Source organism: Doryrhamphus excisus, linkage group LG5 (assembly GCF_037039965.1).
Source record: "Doryrhamphus excisus strain RoL-2023G ecotype Guam linkage group LG5, RoL_Dexc_Guam_v1.1, whole genome shotgun sequence".
Taxonomy (NCBI): domain Eukaryota; kingdom Metazoa; phylum Chordata; class Actinopteri; order Syngnathiformes; family Syngnathidae; genus Doryrhamphus; species Doryrhamphus excisus.
Window position 1 is genome coordinate 5288427 of NC_136361.1, and position 19958 is coordinate 5308384.

At 40.2% G+C, this 19958-nt stretch overlaps 5 protein-coding genes across 6 annotated transcripts; 1 reads left to right on the top strand and 4 right to left on the bottom strand.

Moving 5' to 3' along the window:
• Positions 1 to 75: 75 nt before the first annotated feature.
• Positions 76 to 2587, top strand: LOC131108510 (uncharacterized). The gene is made up of 2 exons (XM_058059499.2): positions 76 to 359; positions 1303 to 2587. The coding sequence occupies exons 1-2, from the start codon at positions 182 to 184 to the stop codon at positions 2199 to 2201; spliced, it is 1077 nt and encodes a 358-aa protein (XP_057915482.2). The 5' UTR covers positions 76 to 181; the 3' UTR covers positions 2202 to 2587.
• Positions 2588 to 3738: 1151 nt separating this feature from the next.
• LOC131108490 (uncharacterized) lies at positions 3739 to 6789 on the bottom strand. The gene is made up of 2 exons (XM_058059462.2): positions 6498 to 6789; positions 3739 to 5541 (listed from the first exon to the last, which is right to left on the bottom strand). The coding sequence occupies exons 1-2, from the start codon at positions 6691 to 6693 to the stop codon at positions 3821 to 3823; spliced, it is 1917 nt and encodes a 638-aa protein (XP_057915445.2). The 5' UTR covers positions 6694 to 6789; the 3' UTR covers positions 3739 to 3820.
• A 579-nt stretch (positions 6790 to 7368) lies between these two features.
• Positions 7369 to 11289, bottom strand: LOC144898501 (uncharacterized). Its single transcript, XM_078790618.1, has 2 exons — positions 11000 to 11289; positions 7369 to 8679 (listed from the first exon to the last, which is right to left on the bottom strand). The coding sequence occupies exons 1-2, from the start codon at positions 11193 to 11195 to the stop codon at positions 7451 to 7453; spliced, it is 1425 nt and encodes a 474-aa protein (XP_078646744.1). The 5' UTR covers positions 11196 to 11289; the 3' UTR covers positions 7369 to 7450.
• Positions 11290 to 12545: 1256 nt separating this feature from the next.
• On the bottom strand, positions 12546 to 15162 carry LOC131108492 (uncharacterized). The gene is made up of 2 exons (XM_078790626.1): positions 14871 to 15162; positions 12546 to 13611 (listed from the first exon to the last, which is right to left on the bottom strand). Exons 1-2 carry the CDS (start codon positions 15064 to 15066, stop codon positions 12692 to 12694), a joined length of 1116 nt encoding a protein of 371 aa, XP_078646752.1. The 5' UTR covers positions 15067 to 15162; the 3' UTR covers positions 12546 to 12691.
• Positions 15163 to 15741: 579 nt separating this feature from the next.
• On the bottom strand, positions 15742 to 19786 carry LOC144898500 (uncharacterized). 2 transcript variants are annotated; one of them, XM_078790611.1, is made up of 3 exons: positions 19503 to 19786; positions 17058 to 17718; positions 15742 to 16805 (listed from the first exon to the last, which is right to left on the bottom strand). In XM_078790611.1, the coding sequence occupies exons 1-3, from the start codon at positions 19696 to 19698 to the stop codon at positions 15824 to 15826; spliced, it is 1839 nt and encodes a 612-aa protein (XP_078646737.1). In that variant the 5' UTR covers positions 19699 to 19786; the 3' UTR covers positions 15742 to 15823. The 2 variants fall into 2 exon arrangements, with proteins under 2 accessions (XP_078646737.1, XP_078646736.1); XM_078790610.1 differs by having other exon boundaries at positions 15742 to 17718.
• Between the last annotated feature and the right edge of the window lie 172 nt (positions 19787 to 19958).

The window sequence follows — 19958 nt, forward strand, 5'->3', positions numbered from 1 at the left end:
GTAAAGTACACACAGCCGACGTTTCATACTCCATACAGCAGGGGGCGGTGTGTAGCTTTAAAGTCATGGCTGCAACCCGCCATTAATGGAAAAGAATACGAAGAGCGGAATGAAGAAGAAAAGGGCGGAAGTTTGAAGGAAGAAAGAAAACAAATTAATTCGCTAAAACGACGGCGTCAGAATGTTGAAAGATTTAGTAAAGCAGCGACTTATGGCGGCAGCGGACGAAATCTTCGAGCTGTTTGAAAGAACGATAGCGTCATACGAGGAGGAACTTTGTCGAACGAGAGCGGAGAAGGATCGACATCGACGGCAACTGGAGGCTGTTAGCAAGACTCGATGTGTGGTACGAATTGAAGGTAACTTTACAGACTCACTCTTATTCTACTTTTAACATGTCTTCCCAACCCAGGCTGTAAATATTGGTCAATATAAACATATGTAGTCTTCACAAAGCTACCACTAACTGTGACATCGTTTTCTAAAGCATTTAACCAAATGAATACAACCCAATAGCAAGAAAATAACGTCCACGTTACGGAAATGTCATTTATTAGTGGGTGGGCGTATCGATACAGCGATAATGTCGATATCCGGTGTAGTATCGCAATACTGGCGCGATGAAATCGATTCTTTTCTGTGGCTCGTTGTTATGTTAATATTAATATTATATTTCTTATTATATAATTATAATTTATTATATATTATATTATATATTTATATCATAATTGTATTATATAATTATATATATTTATACTAATATTATATGAAATTGATTCTTTCCTGTGGCTCGTTGGTATATTAATATTATACTTATTATTCTTATATAATTATCATTTATTATATTTATATATATATTTATTTATTATATTTATTTATATTTATATAATTATTATATAATTATATATATTTATATTAATATTATATGAAATCGATTCTTTTCTGTGGCTCGTTGGTATATTAATATTATATTTATTGTTATATAATTATAATTTATTATTTTATACTTATATTATATATGTATGTATTTTTATTATATTATACATTTATATTGTAATTATATTATATAATTATATTATTAGTAATATTTATATTAATATTTTTGTATTGCAAATTTCCCCACTGAGGGACGAATAATACGAACAAATCTTATTGTTGCGATTTTATATCCTTTATATTGTTAATTACTATTAATATTTGTGTTTTATTCTGATTATAATCCAAACAATCAAATACATTCCAAGATGTTATGCCGGAAGAAGAGGAAAATGATTAGGATTTGTGTTTCCTGTTTCCCTGCAGACGTCCAGAAGGTGATTGATTGTCAAGAAGGTCCCGTCCAGCCACAAGATGGGAGCTCCACTTTGAAGCAGGAGGATCCACAGTCCCCTCATGTTAAAGAGGAAGAGGAGGAACTCTGGATCACTCAGGAGGGAGGGGGTCTCGCCTCTGTGAAGACCGAAGACCGTGAAGAACCTTCAAGCAGCAGCTCACCACAACACGAAACAGGATCTGATGGAGACCACTGTGGACGATCACAAGCAGACGACCTCTTACCTCCATTATCAGATAGCGACGACACAACATCTCATGAGGTTGAAGAAAACCATCAAGAAACTTTGAAAAGCGACTCAAATGACCCAAAACACTCTCGCTGTTCAAAAAAGAAGGCGCGTAAACAATGTTTGACTTGCCCAGTTTGTTGGGAAAACATTTCCAGTAAGAGCGATTTGGCTCGACACATGCGGACGCACACTGGCGAACAACCGTTTAGCTGTTCCGTTTGTCATCAAAGATTCTCCCACAAGTCAAATATCATAACACACATGCGCACGCATACGGGGGAAAAACCTTTTGGTTGCTCGGTTTGTAACAGAAGATTCTCTCAAAAGTCAAATATGATGATACACATGAGAACGCATACAGGAGAAAAACCATTTAGTTGTTCGGTGTGCGGGCGACGCTTCTCTGAAAAGTCGAGCATGGTTTCGCACATGAGAACGCACACCGGAGAAAAACCTTGTATTTGTTCCGTTTGTGGTAGAAGATTCTCGGAAAAGTCCAATATGGTTTCACACATGAGAACGCACACTGGAGAAAAACCTTATACTTGTTCTGTTTGTGATAAAAGATTCACTAATAGGATAACGATGGTCAAACACATGAAAACACACACAGGGAATAAACCTGTTGATTGCTGATTTCAGAGTCTCAAAACTGAACTCGTACATAAACCCGAAGTTGAAAATATGTACCTATGTAAATAACTGAATTATGACTATTGTGGGACTGTCTAGTTAAAACACAAACATCACACATTTTTGACATTCATTACTAGTATTTTTTTTGGGGGGGGGGCATAAAAAATGTGTCCTATGGTGTATCCTAGGTTGTCCAAAGTCTTATTTATTGTTACGGGTCTGTGATATATTTTAATATAAGTAACCAGTGTCTCACATGTCTAGGCCGACTTTTTTAAATAAATTACTATTGAGAAAATTGTTATTTTTGAACATGTATTTCCCTCTGAGATTGGTGGTATAAGTTTCAACACAGGAAGAAGAACACATACAAAAAGTACAGGGCATGGAAAAAAATGAGGAAATTCATTGAAGCCTGTTTTTGCCCCTGAAAGAAAAAATAAAATTATTTAATTAAAAATTATTATATAATAATTATTAATAAAAGTATGAGGTATTTCTCCGGGTACTCCGGTTTCCTCCCACATTCCAAAAACATGCAAATTGTCCATAGGTGTGAATGTGAGTGTGAATGGTTGTTTGTCTATATGTGCCCTGTGATTGGCTGGCGACCAGTCCAGAGTGTACCCCGCCTCTCGCTCGAAGACAGCTGGGATAGGCTCCAGCACCCCCCGCGACCCTCGTGAGGAAAAGCGGTAGAAAATGAATGAATGAATTATGAGGTAATAAATCTAAATTATGATATAAGAAATCATAATTCTGTGATTAAAAAGTAGAAATTATGAAAAAAAGTCAATTAAAATTGATAATTTTAAAAGGTAGTGTATTTGAAATAATAGCGTAGCATGGAGAATACTAGACGATATTTTTTTTTAAATTTAAAATCCAAAAGTATGTATGTGTGAGCAGCTAGTCCGTCCTTCATTTGTGAATTCGACTCAACAGTGACATCCAGTGGCTGTTTGTGGTGTAACGACGATAGTAACGCCGTTATTCCCATTACTGCTTCCAAGTTAAGAAAAGCCACCCAAAATTACTGTTTGTCATTTACGAAAGTTACACAAAGTATAAATCTTTTGGTACAAAACGATTTCAATCGTTACTAACCTGTGGAGAGTCTTCGAGAGGGGAAAAAAACACATATAAACACCAGTAGCTTTCTCCGACTTGCATCCGAAGGAGGACAGGAAGTCCGCCTAGAGTAAGCGACCGAGGGTGCGCGACTACAAAAACAAAGGTTCCGCTTACAATTTCTCTCCTTCACTCACTGATATTCACGCAGGAAAACATCTTTTAAATGTAAAATAGTGCTCGATTTAATTATCAAAAGATATTTGCAAATATTAGGTGTCTATCTAAGTTAAGTTAAGTTATCTAATGCAACTAAAACAAATGTGCTGAAACATATTTGGGTACAGTACACATATACGTCAACCAGGATAGCATTGTTTAATCAGGCCTCACCAGACCCCCCAAAAGGAGGAAGTGAATATTATGGGATGCAGACGCATGTTGAACAAAAACGGACAGACACATCTTTAAAAGAAAAACATCTTTATTGCATTAACAATTCAGAATCAGCAACACAACACTTTCTCATCGGTGAGTTCTCATGTGTTCTACAACTGCTCCTTGTCCGGAAAAGCTTTTGTTGCAGACTGAACATTTGTTTTTTCTCTCATGTGTATTCTCACATGTGCTTTTAAATTACCATTTCGTGCAAAACTTCTACCACAAACTGAACAGTCATATGATTTCTCACCAGTGTGGCTTTTCATGTGTTTTGTACGGCTCGATGTGTCACGAAAGCTTTTGTTGCAGATTGAACATGGATATGGTTTTTCTCCCGTGTGTATTCTCAAGTGAATTTGTAATTGATATTTGGTGGAAAATCTTTTAGCACACACTGAACAGGAAAATGGTTTCTCACCAGTGTGTCGAGACATGTGTGCTTTTAATGCATTATTGAATGCAAAACCTTCACCACACACTGAACAGGCATATGGTTTCTCACCAGTGTGGCTTTTCATGTGTTTTGTACGGCTTGATGCGTCACGAAAGCTTTTGTTGCAGATTGAACATGCATACGGTTTTTCTCCAGTGTGTGTTCTAAAGTGAATTTTTAAATGAGATTTGGTGGAATATCTTTTACCACACACTGAACAGGAATATGGTTTCTCACCAGTGTGTTGAGTCATGTGTCCGTTTAATGAATGAATGACTGCAAAACCTGCACCACATACTGAACAAGTATGTGGTTTCTCATCACTGTGTAATAGCATGTGGGTTGCACAATTTGATTGGTAACGAAAGCTTTTGTTGCAGATTGAACACGAATATGGTTTTTCTCCAGTGTGCTTTCGCATGTGTATTTTTAATTGACTTTTACGTAAAAAACATTTACCACATACTGAACAGGCATATGGTTTCTCACCGCTGTGTAATTGCATGTGTGCTTTTAAATGATCATTTCGTGCAAAATGATTACCACAAACTGAACAGGAAAATGGTTTCTCACCAGTGTGTCTTTTCATGTGTTTTGTACGGCATGATGTGTCACGAAAGCTTTTGTTGCAGATTGAACATGCATTTGGTTTCTCACCAGTGTGTTGAGTCATGTGTGCTTTTAAGGAATGAAAGAATGCATAACTTGCACCACACACTGAACAGGTATGTGGTTTCTCAACACCGTGTAATCGCATGTGGCTCACACTGTTTGATTTGGAACGAAAGCTTTTGTTGCAGATTGAACATGAATATGGTTTTTCTCCGGTGTGTATTCGCATATGTGTTTTTAATTGACTTTTATGTACAAAACCTGTACCACACACTGAACAGGACAATGGTTTTTCCCTATTGTGTATGCCTGAGTGTGCTGTCAATTGTAACTTCTCAAAGTTTCTTTTATCACACATCGAGCAGAAGTATGGTTCATCTCCAGTGTGTGCTCTCTTGTGCTCAAAAGTCTGATCACACTGAGCGCATTTCAAGCGTGTGTTGTCAGTGTGACATGTCTGATCAGCTTTAGAGTCTTCATCATCAGTGTCGGGAGAGGGTGACGTCGGGTCGCCACAATCTGATAGTAAAGCAAAGAGGTTGTCTGCTTGTGTTCCTTCACCAGCTTCTATTTTCATGTGCTCCACCACTCTCTTCTCCTCATGTTCACCTTTGTCCTCATCTTCCATCTTCACAAGGACACCAAGCACTGGGAACTCCGCCAGTCCTTCAAGATGCTCTCCCTCCTGACTGATTATGTAATCCTCCTCTTCCTCCTTATTGTGGGGGGGTTCTGGCCTCTCCTCCTCTTCATTAATGTGCTGAATATATTCTTTACTGGCATCTGCAGGACACAAGAAGAAAAAACATGTTTTACAAAAATGGTAAGCAAAAAAGATTAAATAGAACAGAAGAGTTAAAACCTATCCCAGGAGAACTTCTTTGGATTGCAACCTGTGTTGTCAACCCCGGGCGTACATTACTTCAGAAATTTAGCAACATAGCTAACATGCTAACAGTTAGCATGGTAGCAACTAACAAGAAAGCACCTAGCACATAGCAAGAGAGCCTCAAGTACAGACTGTGCCAAGGATGTCCTATAACCTGGCTGCATCATGCCAAGTGTGTATTTGGCTATAGACATTCATAAACAAACATGTGCTAACATGTTAATGGTTATCATGCTAGCACCTAGCAAGAAACACAAAGTCCCAAAAGTATTGAGGCAGTCCCACAGTGTCCCTACATCATGCCACGTGTGCGTTTGCCTTTAGACATGAGTAAACAAGCTAAAATACCGCAATGCTAACATGCTAACGGTCATCATGCTAGCACCCAGCAAGACAGCCTCAAGTCCCAAAAGTGTTAAGGTAGTCCCATCTTGTCCCCACATTATGCCATGTGTGTATTTGCCTTTAGACATGAGTAAACTGGCTAAAATACTACAATGCTAACATGCTAACGGTTATTATGCTAGCACCTAGCAAGAGAGCCTCAAGTTCAGAAAGTGCAAAGTCGGTCCTATAACCTCCCTGCATAATGCCATGTGTATTTATCTTTAGACATGGGTGAATTAGCTAAAATGCTAACAGTTACGCGCCCAAAATGGGAAGATTAAGATATAATAATATTAATAGCTAAACAGGAATAATACGATGGGCTGCTCTGCTATGCAGAGCCTGCATTGCAATGCAAACCCTGCAGTGTATCCGCCCTCCATTGACACGTTATATAACGCTCTTTGGATAGTTCTAATACTAGAATATAAAGTTAGTAAACATGAGTAAGAATGAAACAAACCTGCTGTGTGTAACACAACTTGAGACTGTTGGAAAACACCGTCCAGTATTTGACGTTGTCTCCGGTTCTCCTCTTTTATTCGAATAAGTTCCTCCTCGTACCCTGCTATCGTGCTCTCGAACACTGCAAATATTTCTTCAACGGCCGCAGTTAGTCGCTGATTCACCAACGCTCTAAGCGTTTGAACTGCACTCATTTTCCACACACTAGCACTTGACTTTTGCTTGGCGAAGAATCGACAGCTCCCTCGTCCTCTCGTTAGCAACTAGGAAAGCTAAGATACCCGGATGAAGTGGTTGTGAGCGGATTGAAACTGATATGTTGACACTTCCGGTACGAGATATTTCGGTTCAAAAATAGATTCTCCAAACAAAATACACTCTGATACGTTAGTCATGTATAGCATCAACATTAGAAAGTAAGCACATTATTAAGAATATTTAATTCATCCGACGTTGGTTGGAACTACTTTTTCTTCCGCCAGCGTAAGTGCAGGTCGTCTTGTTTTTAAAAGGCGCCAACGACGTTTGGGTGTATGCTGCCACCTACTGGAACGGAGTGTGTATCCTTGTGTTACAGACTAACACAAGGAGAACACATACATTCAATCCAATCATTTCTATAAATAGAAGCTTCAGTTTATTCAGACATGAAAAATGTATAATCCACGATTAGCTTAGTGCTAATAATTAGATTCTGCATCCTGTAAGAATGCCGTATGTAATGTAATGCTGTAAGAAGAGAGACATCTCCCAATCTTTTCATGCAAATACATCAACCAGGATAGCATTGTTTAATCAGAGCCCCCAAAAGGAGGAAGCGACTATTATGGGATGCAGATGCATGTTGAACAAAAACGGACTGACACATCTTTAAAAGAAAAACATCTTTATTGCATTAACAATTCAGAATCAGCAACACAACACTTTCTCATCAGTGACTTCTCATGTGTTCTACAACTGCTCCTTGTCCGGAAAAGCTTTTGTTGCAGACTGAACATTTGTTTTTTCTCTCGTGTGTATTCTCAAATGAATTTTTAAATGATATTTGGTGGAAAATCTTTTAGCACACACTGAACAGGAAAATGGTTTCTCAACACTGTGTAATTCCATATGGTTTGCATGGCTTGACTTGTAACGGAAGCTTTTGTTGCAGATTGAACACGAATATGGTTTTTCTCCAGTGTGTATTCGCATGTGTGTTTTTAAATAATCATTTCGTGCAAAACTTCTACCACAAACTGAACAGGCATATGGTTTCTCACCACTGTGTAATAGCATGTGTGCTTTTAAATGATCATTTCGTGCAAAACTTCTACCACAAACTGAACAGACATATGGTTTCTCACCAGTGTGTTTAGTCATGTGTACTTTTAATGATCGAAAGAATGCATAACTTGCACCACACACTGAACAGGTATGTGGTTTCTCACCGCTGTGTAATTGCATGTGGTTTGCACGGCTTGATTTGGAACGAAAGCTTTTGTTGCACATTGAACATGAATATGGTTTCTCTCCAGTGTGCATTCGCATGTGACTTGCACAGTTTGATTGGTTACAAAAACTTTTGCTGCAGACTGAACACGAATATGTTTTTTCTCCAGTGTGTATTCGCATGTGTTTTTCTAATTTACTTTTATGTACAAAACCCGTACCACACACTGAACAGGACAATGGTTTTTCCCTATTGTGTATGCTTGTGGGTGCTGTCAATTGTACCTTTTCAAAGTTTCTTTTATCGCACATCGAGCAGAAGTATGGTTCATCTCCAGTGTGTGCTCTCTTGTGCTCAAAAGTCTGATCACACTGAGCGCATTTCAAGCGTGTGTTGTCAGTGTGACATGTCTGATCAGCTTTAGAGTCTTCATCATCAGTGTCAGGAGAGTGTGACGTCGGGTCGTCACTATCTGATAGTAAAGCTAAGAGGTTGTCTGCTTGCGGTCCTCCACAGTGGTCTCCATCAGCTTCTATTTTCATGTGCTCCACCTCTCTCGTCTCCTCAGGTTCACCTTTGTCTTCATCTTCCATCTTCACAGGGACACCAAGCACTGGGAACTCCGCCAGTCCTTCAAGATGCTCTCCCTCCTGACTGATTCTGTAATCCTCCTCTTCCTCTTTATTGTGGGGGGGTTCTGGCCTCTCCTCCTCTTCTTTAATGTGCTGAAGATATTCTTTACTGGCATCTGTAGGACACAAGAAGACAAACATGTTTAACAAAAATTGTAAGAAAATTTGATTATATGGAACAGAAGAGTTAACACCGATCCCAGGGGTATTTCTTTGGATTTCCTGTTTCCACAAAAACGGTCTGTTTTAATGTATTCCACCCACAGCCCTGCTGAGAAGGACTTGTCGTTTATGCCGCAACCTGCCAACTGAAGGAAATCTCCCTTGAAGATTCCTAAATGGGTGTCGAATTGAGGATATGGGAGGACTAAATAACCAAAACAATATATGAAAACCAGGGTATTTATTCCTGATACAAACAATACCAAATACGGGCTTATTTGCAGTCCCTGCGTGCCTACAAGTAAGCGGTCCTTTGTATGACGTAGATGCAAAACGCATCCTTTCTTTCCCTGCCCGTCTTTTTTTCAAGATGGTGCATTGTGTGATCGTCGTTGACTTGTCTCTGTCTTTCTTGTCAGCAAGGACGGCGCCAGGGCGTCTGGAGCATTCTGTGATTTCTTGTGCTGTAAATTAGCCATATCACGCACACCAGACGTCTCCTATCTCGGTCCTCACCCTAGTTCTCTTTTTCTGTTTCATGCGTCAATTAGCTAAAATGCTAACAGTCATCATGCTAGTGCCTAGCAAGAGAGCATCAAGTTTAGAAAGTGCCATGGCTGTCCTATAAGCTGCCTTCATAATGCCATGTGTGTATTTGCCATGAGACATGAGTAAATTAGCTAAAATGCTAACATGCTAACAGTTAGCATCTAGCAAGAAGGCACCAGGTCCCAAAAGCGTTAAGGCAGTCCCATGGTGTCCTTACATCATGCCATGTGTGAATTTGCCTTGAGACATGCGTAAATTAGCTAAAATGCTAACAGTCATCATGCTAGCGCCTAGCAAGAGAGCATCAAGTTTAGAAAGTGCCATGGCTGTCCTATAAGCTGCCTTCATAATGCCATGTGTGTATTTGCCTTGAAACATGAGTAAATTAGCTAAAATGCTAACATGCTAACAGTTAACATGGTAGCATCTAGCAAGAAGGCACCTGGTCCCAAAAGTGTTAAGGCAGTCCCATAGTGTCCTTACATCATGCCATGTGTGAATTTGCCTTGAGACATGCGTAAATTAGCTAAAATGCTAACAGTCATTATGCTAGCGCCTAGCAAGAGAGCATCAAGTTTAGAAAGTGCCATGGCTGTCCTATAAGCTGCCTTCATAATGCCATGTGTGTATTTGCCTTGAGACATGAGTAAATTAGCTAAAATGCTAACAGTCATCATGCTAGCGCCTAGCAAGAGAGCATCAAGTTTAGAAAGTGCCATGGCTGTCCTATAAGCTGCCTTCATAATGCCATGTGTGTATTTGCCTTGAAACATGAGTAAATTAGCTAAAATGCTAACATGCTAACAGTTAGCATGGTAGTATCTAGCAAGAAGGCATGTGGTCTCAAAAGTGTTAAGGCAGTCCCATAGTGTCCTTACATCATGCCATTTGTGAATTTGCCTTGAGACATGAGTAAATTAGCTAAAATGCTAACAGTCACCATGCTAGCGCCTAGCAAGAGAGCATCAAGTTTAGAAAGTGCCATGGCTGTCCTATAAGCTGCCTTCATAATGCCATGTGTGTATTTGCCATGAGACATGAGTAAATTAGCTAAAATGCTAACATGCTAACAGTTAGCATGGTAGCATCTAGCAAGAAGGCACCAGGTCCCAAAAGCGTTAAGGCAGTCCCATGGTGTCCTTACATCATGCCATGTGTGAATTTGCCTTGAGACATGCGTAAATTAGCTAAAATGCTAACAGTCATCATGCTAGCGCCTAGCAAGAGAGCATCAAGTTTAGAAAGTGCCAGGGCTGTCCTATAAGCTGCCTTCATAATGCCATGTGTGTATTTGCCTTGAAACATGAGTAAATTAGCTAAAATGCTAACATGCTAACAGTTAACATGGTAGCATCTAGCAAGAAGGCACCTGGTCCCAAAAGTGTTAAGGCAGTCCCATAGTGTCCTTACATCATGCCATGTGTGAATTTGCCTTGAGACATGCGTAAATTAGCTAAAATGCTAACAGTCATTATGCTAGCGCCTAGCAAGAGAGCATCAAGTTTAGAAAGTGCCATGGCTGTCCTATAAGCTGCCTTCATAATGCCATGTGTGTATTTGCCTTGAGACATGAGTAAATTAGCTAAAATGCTAACAGTTAACATGGTAGCATCTAGCAAGAAAGCACCGAAAATGCTAACAAGCTAACGGTGCTATAACGCTCTTTGGGTAGAGTTCTAACACTAGAATATAAAGTTAGTAAACATGAGTAAGAACGAAACAAACCTGCTCTGTGTAACACAACACGAGGCTGTTTGACAACGGCGTCTAGTATTTCACGTTGTCTCCGGTTCTCCTCTTTTGTTCGAGTAAGTTCCTCCTCGTACCCTGCTATCGTGCTCTCGAACACTGCAAATATTTCTTCAACGGCCGCAGTTAGTCGCTGATTCACCAACGCTCTAAGCGTCTGAACTGCACTCATTTTCCACACACTAGCACTTGACTTTTGCTTGGCGAAGAATCGACAGCTCCCTCGTCCTCTCGTTAGCAACTAGGAAAGCTAAGATACCCGGATGAAGTGGTTGTGTGCGGATTGATACTGATATGTTGATACTTCCGGTACGAGATATTCCGGTTATAAAACTGATTCTCCAAACAAAATACACTCTGATACGTTAGTCATTTATAGCATCAACAATAACACATTGAAAAGTAAGTACATTATTAAGAATGTTTAATTCATCCGACGTTGGTGGGAACTACTTTTTCTTCCGCCAGCGTAAGTGCAGGTCGTCTTGTTTTTAAAAGGCGCCAACAACGTTTGGGTGTATGCTGCCACCTACTGGAACGGAGTGTGTATCCTTGTGTTACAGACTAACACAAGGAGAACACATACATTCAATCCAATCATTTCTATACATAGAAGCTCCAGTTTATGCAGAAATGAAAAATGTATAATACACGATTAGCTTAGTGCTGATAATTCGATTCTGCATCCTGTAAGAATGCCGTATGTAATGTAATGCTGTAAGAAGAGAGACATCTCCCAATCTTTTCATGCAAATACGTCAACCAGGATAGCATTGTTTAATCAGAGCCCCCAAAAGGAGAAAGCGACTATTATGGGATGCAGACGCATGTTGAACAAAAACGGACTGACACATCTTTAAAAGAAAAACATCTTTATTGCATTAACAATTCAGAATCAGCAACACAACACTTTCTCATCGGTGAGTTCTCATGTGTTCTACAACTGCTCCTTGTCCGGAAAAGCTTTTGTTGCAGACTGAACATTTGTTTTTTCTCTCGTGTGTATTCTCAAGTGTGCTTTTAAATGACCATTTAGTGCAAAACTTGTACCACAAACTGAACAAGCATATGGTTTCTCACTAGTGTGGCTTTTCATGTGTTTTGTGCGGCTTGATGCGTCACGAAAGCTGGAGTTGCAGATTGAACATGCATATGGTTTTTCTCCCGTGTGTATTCTCAAATGAATTTTTAAATGATATTTGGTGGAAAATCTTTTAGCACACACTGAACAGGAAAATGGTTTCTCACCCGTGTGTAGAATCATGTGTGCTTTTAATGAATTATTGAATGCAAAACCTTCACCACACACTGAACAAGCATATGGTTTCTCACCAGTGTGGCTTTTCATGTGTTTTGTACGGCTTGATGCGTCACGAAAGCTTTTGTTGCAGATTGAACATGCATACGGTTTTTCTCCAGTGTGTATTCGCAAGTGAATTTTCAAATTAGATTTGGTGGAACAGCTTGTACCACACACTGAGCAGGAAAATGGTTTCTCACCTGTGTGTTGAGTCATGTGTACTTTTAATGAATTAATGAATGAATGCAAAACCTGCACCACACACCGAACAGGTATGTGGGTTCTCACCAGTGTGTTGAATCATGTGTCCTTTTAATGAATGACTGAATGCAAAACCTGCACCACACATTGAACAGGTATGTGGTTTCTCAACACTGTATTTCCATATGGTTTGCATGGCTTGACTTGTAACGGAAGCTTTTGTTGCAGATTGAACACGCATATGGTTTTTCTCCAGTGTGTATTCGCATGTGTGTTTTTAAATTACTTTTGCGTGCAAAACCTCTACCACACACTGAACAGATATGTGGTTTCTCACCACTGTGTAATTGCATGTGTGCTTTTAAATGATCATTTCGTGCAAAACTTCTACCACAAACTGAACAGGCATATGGTTTCTCACCAGTGTGTATTCGCATGTGACTTGCACAGTTTGATTGGTTGCAAAAACTTTTGCTGCAGATTGAACACAAATATGGTTTTTCTCCAGTGTGTATTCGCATGTGTGTTTCTAATTTACTTTTATGTACAAAACCTGTACCACACACTGAACAGGACAATGGTTTTTCCCTATTGTGTATGCCTGTGTGTGCTGTCAATTGTACCTTTTCAAAGTTTCTTTTATCGCACATCGAGCAGAAGTATGGTTCATCTCCAGTGTGTGCTCTCTTGTGCTCAAAAGTCTGATCACACTGAGCGCATTTCAAGCGTGTGTTGTCAGTGTGACATGTCTGATCAGCTTTAGAGTCTTCATCATCAGTGTCAGGAGAGTGTGATGCCGGGTCGTCACTATCTGATAGTAAAGCTGAGAGGTTGTCTGCTTGTGGTCCTCCACAGTGGTCTCCATCAGCTTCTATTTTCATGTGCTCCACCTCTCTCTTCTCCTCAGGTTCACCTTTGTCTTCATCTTCCATCTTCACAAAGAGACCAAGCACTGGGAACTCCGCCAGTCCTTCAAGATGCTCTCCCTCCTGACTGATTCTGTAATCCTCCTCTTCCTCCTTATTGGGGGGGGGTTCTGGCCTCTCCTCCTCTTCATTAATGTGCTGAAGATATTCTTTACTGGCATCTGCAGGACACAAGAAGACAAACATGTTTAACAAAAATTGTAAGAAAATTTGATTATATAGAACGGAAGAGTTAACACCTATCCCAGGGGTATTTCTTTGGATTTCCTGTTTCCACAAAAACGGTCTGTTTTAATGTATTCCATCCACAGCCCTGCTGAGAAGGACTTGTGGTTTATGCCGCAACCTGCCAACTGAAGGAAATCTCCCTTGAAGATTCCTAAATGGGTGTCGAATTGAGGATATGGGAGGACTAAATAACCAAACCAATATATGAAAACCAGGGTATTTATTCCTGATACAAACAATACCAAATACAGTTGTCCGGGCTTATTTGCAGTCCCTGCGTGCCTACAAGTAAGCGGTCCTTTGTACGGCGGAACTGCAAAAAGCATCCTTTCTTTCCCTGCCCGCCTTTTTATACGTTTCAAGATGGTGCATTGTGTGATCGTCGTTGACTTGTCTCTGTCTTTCTTTTCAGTAAGGACGGCGCCAGGGCGTCTGGAACGTTCTGTGATTTCTTGTGCTGTAAATTAGCCATATCACGCACACCAGACGTCTCCTATCTCGGTCCTCACCCTAGTTCTCTTTTTTGTGTGGGTAACAATCAGTACTTGTGAAACTATGTGTTTGTGATAAACTGTGTACATTGCGTAATAAAAACATCTTCATAAACTATGTGCTTGGTTTTAACTTTATTGTTAGCTAGCCAAAATATGAGCAAATAACTTCATAACCCAACTTTATAGGAGTACATAAACGACGATTTATCTTTTTAAAATGTCTCTTTTGGATCCAACACTGCCTTCATAATGCCATGTGTGTATTTGCCTTGAGACATGAGTAAATTAGCTAACATGCTAACAGTTACCATGGTAGCATCTAGCAAGAAGGCACCAGGTCCCAAAAGTGTTAAGGCAGTCCCATAGTGTCCTTACATCATGCCATGTGTGAATTTGCCTTGAGACATGAGTAAATTAGCTAAAATGCTAACAGTCATCATGCTAGCGCCTAGCAAGAGAGCATCAAGTTAAGAAAGTGCCATGGCTGTCCTATAAGCTGCCTTCATAATGCCATGTGTGTATTTGCCTTGAGACAGGAGTAAATTAGCTAAAATGCTAACATGCTAACAGTTAACATGGTAGCATCTAGCAAGAAAGCACCAAAAATGCTAACAAGCTAACGGTGCTATAACGCTCTTTGGGTAGAGTTCTAACACTAGAATATAAAGTTAGTAAACATGAGTAAGAATGAAACAAACCTGCTCTGTGTAACACAACTTGAGGCTGTTTGACAACGGCGTCTAGTATTTGACGTTGTCTCCCGTTCTCCTCTTTTGTTCGAGTAAGTTCCTCCTCGTACCCTGCTATCGTGCTCTCGAACACTGCGAATATTTCTTCAACGGCCGCAGTTAGTCGCTGATTCACCAACGCTCTAAGCGTTTGAACTGCACTCATTTTCCACACACTAGCACTTGACTTTTGCTTGGCGAAGAATCGACAGCTCCCTCGTCCTCTCGTTAGCAACTAGGAAAGCTAAGATACCCGGATGAAGTGGTTGTGTGCGGATTGATACTGATATGTTGATACTTCCGGTACGAGATATTTCGGTTGTAAAATAGATTATCCAAACAAAATACACTCTGATACGTTAGTCATGTATAGCATCAACATTAGAAAGTAAGTACATTATTAAGAATGTTTAATTCATCCGACGTTGGTGGGAACTACTTTTTCTTCCGCCAGCGTAAGTGCAGGTCGTCTTGTTTTTAAAAGGCGCCAACAACGTTTGGGTGTATGCTGCCACCTACTGGAACGGAGTGTGTATCCTTGTGTTACAGACTAACACAAGGAGAACACATACATTCAATCCAATCATTTCTATACATAGAAGCTCCAGTTTATGCAGACATGAAAAATGTATAATCCACGATTAGCTTAGTGCTAATAATTCGATTCTGCATTCTGTAAGAATGCCGTATGTAATGTAATGCTGTAAGAAGAGAGACATCTCCCAATCTTTTCATGCAAATACGTCAACCAGGATAGCATTGTTTAATCAGAGCCCCCAAAAGGAGAAAGCGACTATTATGGGATGGAGACGCATGTTGAACAAAAACGGACTGACACATCTTTAAAAGAAAAACATCTTTATTGCATTAACAATTCAGAATCAGCAACACAACACTTTCTCATCGGTGAGTTCTCATGTGTTCTACAACTGCTCCTTGTCCGGAAAAGCTTTTGTTGCAGACTGAACATTTGTTTTTTCTCTCGTGTGTATTCTCAAGTGTGCTTTTAAATGACCATTTAGTGCAAAACTTGTACCACAAACTGAACAAGCATATGGTTTCTCACCAGTGTGGCTTTTCATGTGTTTTGTACGGCTTGATGCGTCACGAAAGCTGGAGTTGCAGATTGAACATGCATACGGTTTTTCTCCCGTGTGTATTCTCAAATGAATTTTTAAATGATATTTGGTGGAAAATCTTTTAGCACACACTGAACAGGAAAATGGCTTCTCACCCGTGTGTAGAATCATGTGTGTTTTTAATGAATTATTGAATGCAAAACCTTCACCACACACTGAACAGGCATATGGTTTCTCACCAGTGTGGCTTTTCATGTGTTTTGTACGGCTTGATGCGTCACGAAAGCTTTTGTTGCAGATTGAACATGCATACGGTTTTTCTCCAGTGTGTATTCGCAAGTGAATTTTCAAATTAGATTTGGTGGAACAGCTTGTACCACACACTGAGCAGGAAAATGGTTTCTCACCAGTGTGTTGAGTCATGTGTACTTTTAATGAATGAATGAATGCAAAACCCGCACCACACACCGAACAGGTATGTGGGTTCTCACCAGTGTGTTGAATCATGTGTCCTTTTAATGAATGACTGAATGCAAAACCTGCACCACACATTGAACAGGTATGTGGTTTCTCAACACTGTGTAATTCCATATGGTTTGCATGGCTTAACTTGTAACGAAAGCTTTTGTTGCAGATTGAACACGCATATGGTTTTTCTCCAGTGTGTATTCGCATGTGTGTTTTTAAATGACTTTTGCGTACAAAACCTCTACCACACACTGAACAGGCATGTGGTTTCTCACCACTGTGTAATAGCATGTGTGCTTTTAAATGATCATTTCGTGCAAAACTTCTACCACAAACTGAACAGGCATATGGTTTCTCACCAGTGTGTCTTCTCGTGTGTTTTGCACGGCACGATGCGTCACGAAAGCTTTTGCCGCAGATTGAACATGCATATGGTTTCTCACCAGTGTGTTTAGTCATGTGTGCTTTTAAGGAATAAATTAATGCAAAACCTGCACCACACACTGAACAGATATGTGGTTTCTCACCGCTGTGTAATTGCATGTGGTTTGCACGGCTTGATTTGGAACGAAAGCTTTTGTTGCACATTGAACATGAATATGGTTTCTCTCCAGTGTGTATTCGCATGTGACTTGCACAGTTTGATTGGTTACAAAAACTTTTGCTGCAGATTGAACACGAATATGGTTTTTCTCCAGTGTGTATTCGCATGTGTGTTTCTAATTTACTTTTATGTACAAAACCTGTACCACACACAGAACAGGACAATGGTTTTTCCCTATTGTATATGTCTGAGTGTCCTGTCAATTGTACCTTCTCAAAGTTTCTTTTATCGCACATCGAGCAGAAGTATGGTTCATCTCCAGTGTGTGCTCTCTTGTGCTCAAAAGTCTGATCACACTGAGCGCATTTCAATCGTGTGTTGTCAGTGTGACATGTCTGATCAGCTTTAGAGTCTTCATCATCAGTGTCGGGAGAGTGTGACGTCGGGTCGTCACTATCTGATAGTAAAGCTAAGAGGTTGTCTGCTTGTGGTCCTCCACAGTGGTCTCCATCAGCTTCTATTTTCATGTGCTCCGCCTCTTTCTCCTCCTCATGTTCACCTTTGTCCTCATCTTCCATCTTCACAAGGAGCACTGGGAACTCTGCCAGTCCTTCAAGATGCTCTCCCTCCTGACTGATTCTGTAATCCTCCTCTTCCTCTTTATTGTGGGGGGGTTCTGGCCTCTCCTCCTCTTCTTTAATGTGCTGAAGATATTCTTTACTGGCATCTGCAGGACACAAGAAGACAAACATGTTTAACAAAAATTGTAAGAAAATTCGATTATATAGAACGGAAGAGTTAACACCTATCCCAGGAGTATTCCTTTGGATTTCCTGTTTCCACAAAAACGGTCTGTTTTAATGTATTCCACCCACAGCCCTGCTGAGAAAGACTTGTGGTTTATGCCACAACCTGCCAACTGAAGGAAATCTCCCCTGATGATTCCTAAATGGGTGTCGAATTAAGGACATGGAAGGACTAAATAACCAAACAATATATGAAAACCAGGGTATTTATTCCTGATACAAACAATACCAAATACAGTCGCCCGGGCTTATTTGCAGTCCCTGCGTGCCTACAAGTAAGCGGTCCTTTGTACGGCGTAACTGCAAAAAGCATCCTTTCTTTCCCTGCCCGCCTTTTTATACGTTTCAAGATGGTGCATTGTGTGATCGTCGTTGACTTGTCTCTGTCTTTCTTGTCAGCAAGGACGGCGCCAGGGCATCTGGAACGTTCTGTGATTTCTTGCGCTGTAAACAAGCCATATCACGCATACCAGATGTCTCCTATCTCGGTCCTCACCCTAGTTCTCTTTTTTTGTGTGGGTAACAATCAGTACTTGTGAAACTATGTGTTTGTGATAAACTGTGTACATTGCGTAATAAAAACATCTTCACAAACTATGTGCTTGGTTTTAACTTTATTGTTAGCTAGCCAAAATGTGAGCAAATAACTTCATAACCCAACTTTATAGGAGTACATAAACAACGATTTATCTTTTTAAAATGTCTCTTTTGGATCCAACACTGCCTTCATAATGCCATGTGTGTATTTGCCTTGAGACATGAGTAAATTAGCTAACATGCTAACAGTTAGCATGGTAGCATCTAGCAAGAAGGCACCAGGTCCCAAAAGTGTTAAGGCAGTCCCATAGTGTCCTTACATCATGCTATGTGTGAATTTGCCTTGAGACATGCATACATTAGCTAAAATGCTAACAGTCATCACGCTAGCGCCTAGCAAGAGAGCAATCAAGTTTAGAAAGTGCCATGGCTGTCCTATAAGCTGCCTTCATAATGCCATGTGTGTATTTGCCTTGAGACATGTGTAAATTAGCTAAAATGCTAACATGCTAACAGTTAGCATGGTAGCATCTGGCAAGAAGGCACCTGGTCCCAAAAGTGTTAAGGCAGTCCCATAGTGTCCTTACATCATGCTATGTGTGAATTTGCCTTGAGACATGCATACATTAGCTAAAATGCTAACAGTCATCACGCTAGCGCCTCGCAAGAGAGCAATCAAGTTTAGAAAGTGCCATGGCTGTCCTATAAGCTGCCTTCATAATGCCATGTGTGTATTTGCCTTGAGACATGCGTAAATTAGCTAAAATGCTAACATGCTAACAGTTAGCATGGTAGCATCTAGCAAGAAGGCACCTGGTCCCAAAAGTGTTAAGGCAGTCCCATAGTGTCCTTACATCATGCCATGTGTGAATTTACCTTGAGACATGCGTAAATTAGCTAAAATGCTAACAGTCATCATGCTAGCGCCTAGCAAGAGAGCATCAAGTTTAGAAAGTGCCATGGCTGTCCTATAAGCTGCCTTCATAATGCCATGTGTGTATTTGCCTTGAGACATGAGTAAATTAGCTAAAATGCTAACAGTTAACATGGTAGCATCTAGCAAGAAAGCACCAAAATGCTAACAAGCTAACGGTGCTATAACGCACTTTGGGTAGAGTTCTAACACTAGAATATAAAGTTAGTAAACATGAGTAAGAATGAAACAAACCTGCTCTGCGTAACACAACTTGAGGCTGTTTGACAACGGCGTCTAGTATTTCACGTTGTCTCCGGTTCTCCTCTTTTGTTCGAGTAAGTTCCTCCTCGTACCCTGCTATCGTGCTCTCGAACGCTGCAAATATTTCTTCAACGGCCGCAGTTAGTCGCTGATTCACCAACGCTCTAAGCGCTTGAACTGCACTCATTTTCCACACACTAGCACTTGACTTTTGCTTGGCGAAGAATCGACAGCTCCCTCGTCCTCTCGTTAGCAACTAGGAAAGCTAAGATACCCGGATGAAGGGGTTGTGAGCGGATTGATACTGATATGTTGATACTTCCGGTACGAGATATTCCGGTTATAAAACTGATTATCCAAACAAAATACGCTCTGATACGTTAGTCATTTATAGCATCAACAATAACACATTGAAATGAAAAGTAAGTACATTATTAAGAATGTTTA

What these genes read in the sequence shown, in the direction of transcription:
- LOC144898501 (XM_078790618.1), bottom strand. Translation starts at nt 11,195, where the DNA reads ATGAGTGCAGTTCAGACGCTTAGAGCGTTGGTGAATCAGCGACTAACT. An exon ending in TGTTGTGTTACACAGAGCAG is followed by an intron (nt 8,680 to 10,999) that starts GTTTGTTTCGTT and finishes TGTGTCCTACAG; the next exon opens with ATGCCAGTAAAGAATATCTT.
- LOC131108510 (XM_058059499.2), top strand. Translation starts at nt 182, where the DNA reads ATGTTGAAAGATTTAGTAAAGCAGCGACTTATGGCGGCAGCGGACGAA. An exon ending in ATGTGTGGTACGAATTGAAG is followed by an intron (nt 360 to 1,302) that starts GTAACTTTACAG and finishes GTTTCCCTGCAG; the next exon opens with ACGTCCAGAAGGTGATTGAT.
- LOC131108492 (XM_078790626.1), bottom strand. Translation starts at nt 15,066, where the DNA reads ATGAGTGCAGTTCAAACGCTTAGAGCGTTGGTGAATCAGCGACTAACT. An exon ending in AGTTGTGTTACACAGAGCAG is followed by an intron (nt 13,612 to 14,870) that starts GTTTGTTTCATT and finishes TGTGTCCTGCAG; the next exon opens with ATGCCAGTAAAGAATATCTT.
- LOC131108490 (XM_058059462.2), bottom strand. Translation starts at nt 6,693, where the DNA reads ATGAGTGCAGTTCAAACGCTTAGAGCGTTGGTGAATCAGCGACTAACT. An exon ending in AGTTGTGTTACACACAGCAG is followed by an intron (nt 5,542 to 6,497) that starts GTTTGTTTCATT and finishes TGTGTCCTGCAG; the next exon opens with ATGCCAGTAAAGAATATATT.
- LOC144898500 (XM_078790610.1), bottom strand. Translation starts at nt 19,698, where the DNA reads ATGAGTGCAGTTCAAGCGCTTAGAGCGTTGGTGAATCAGCGACTAACT. An exon ending in AGTTGTGTTACGCAGAGCAG is followed by an intron (nt 17,719 to 19,502) that starts GTTTGTTTCATT and finishes TGTGTCCTGCAG; the next exon opens with ATGCCAGTAAAGAATATCTT.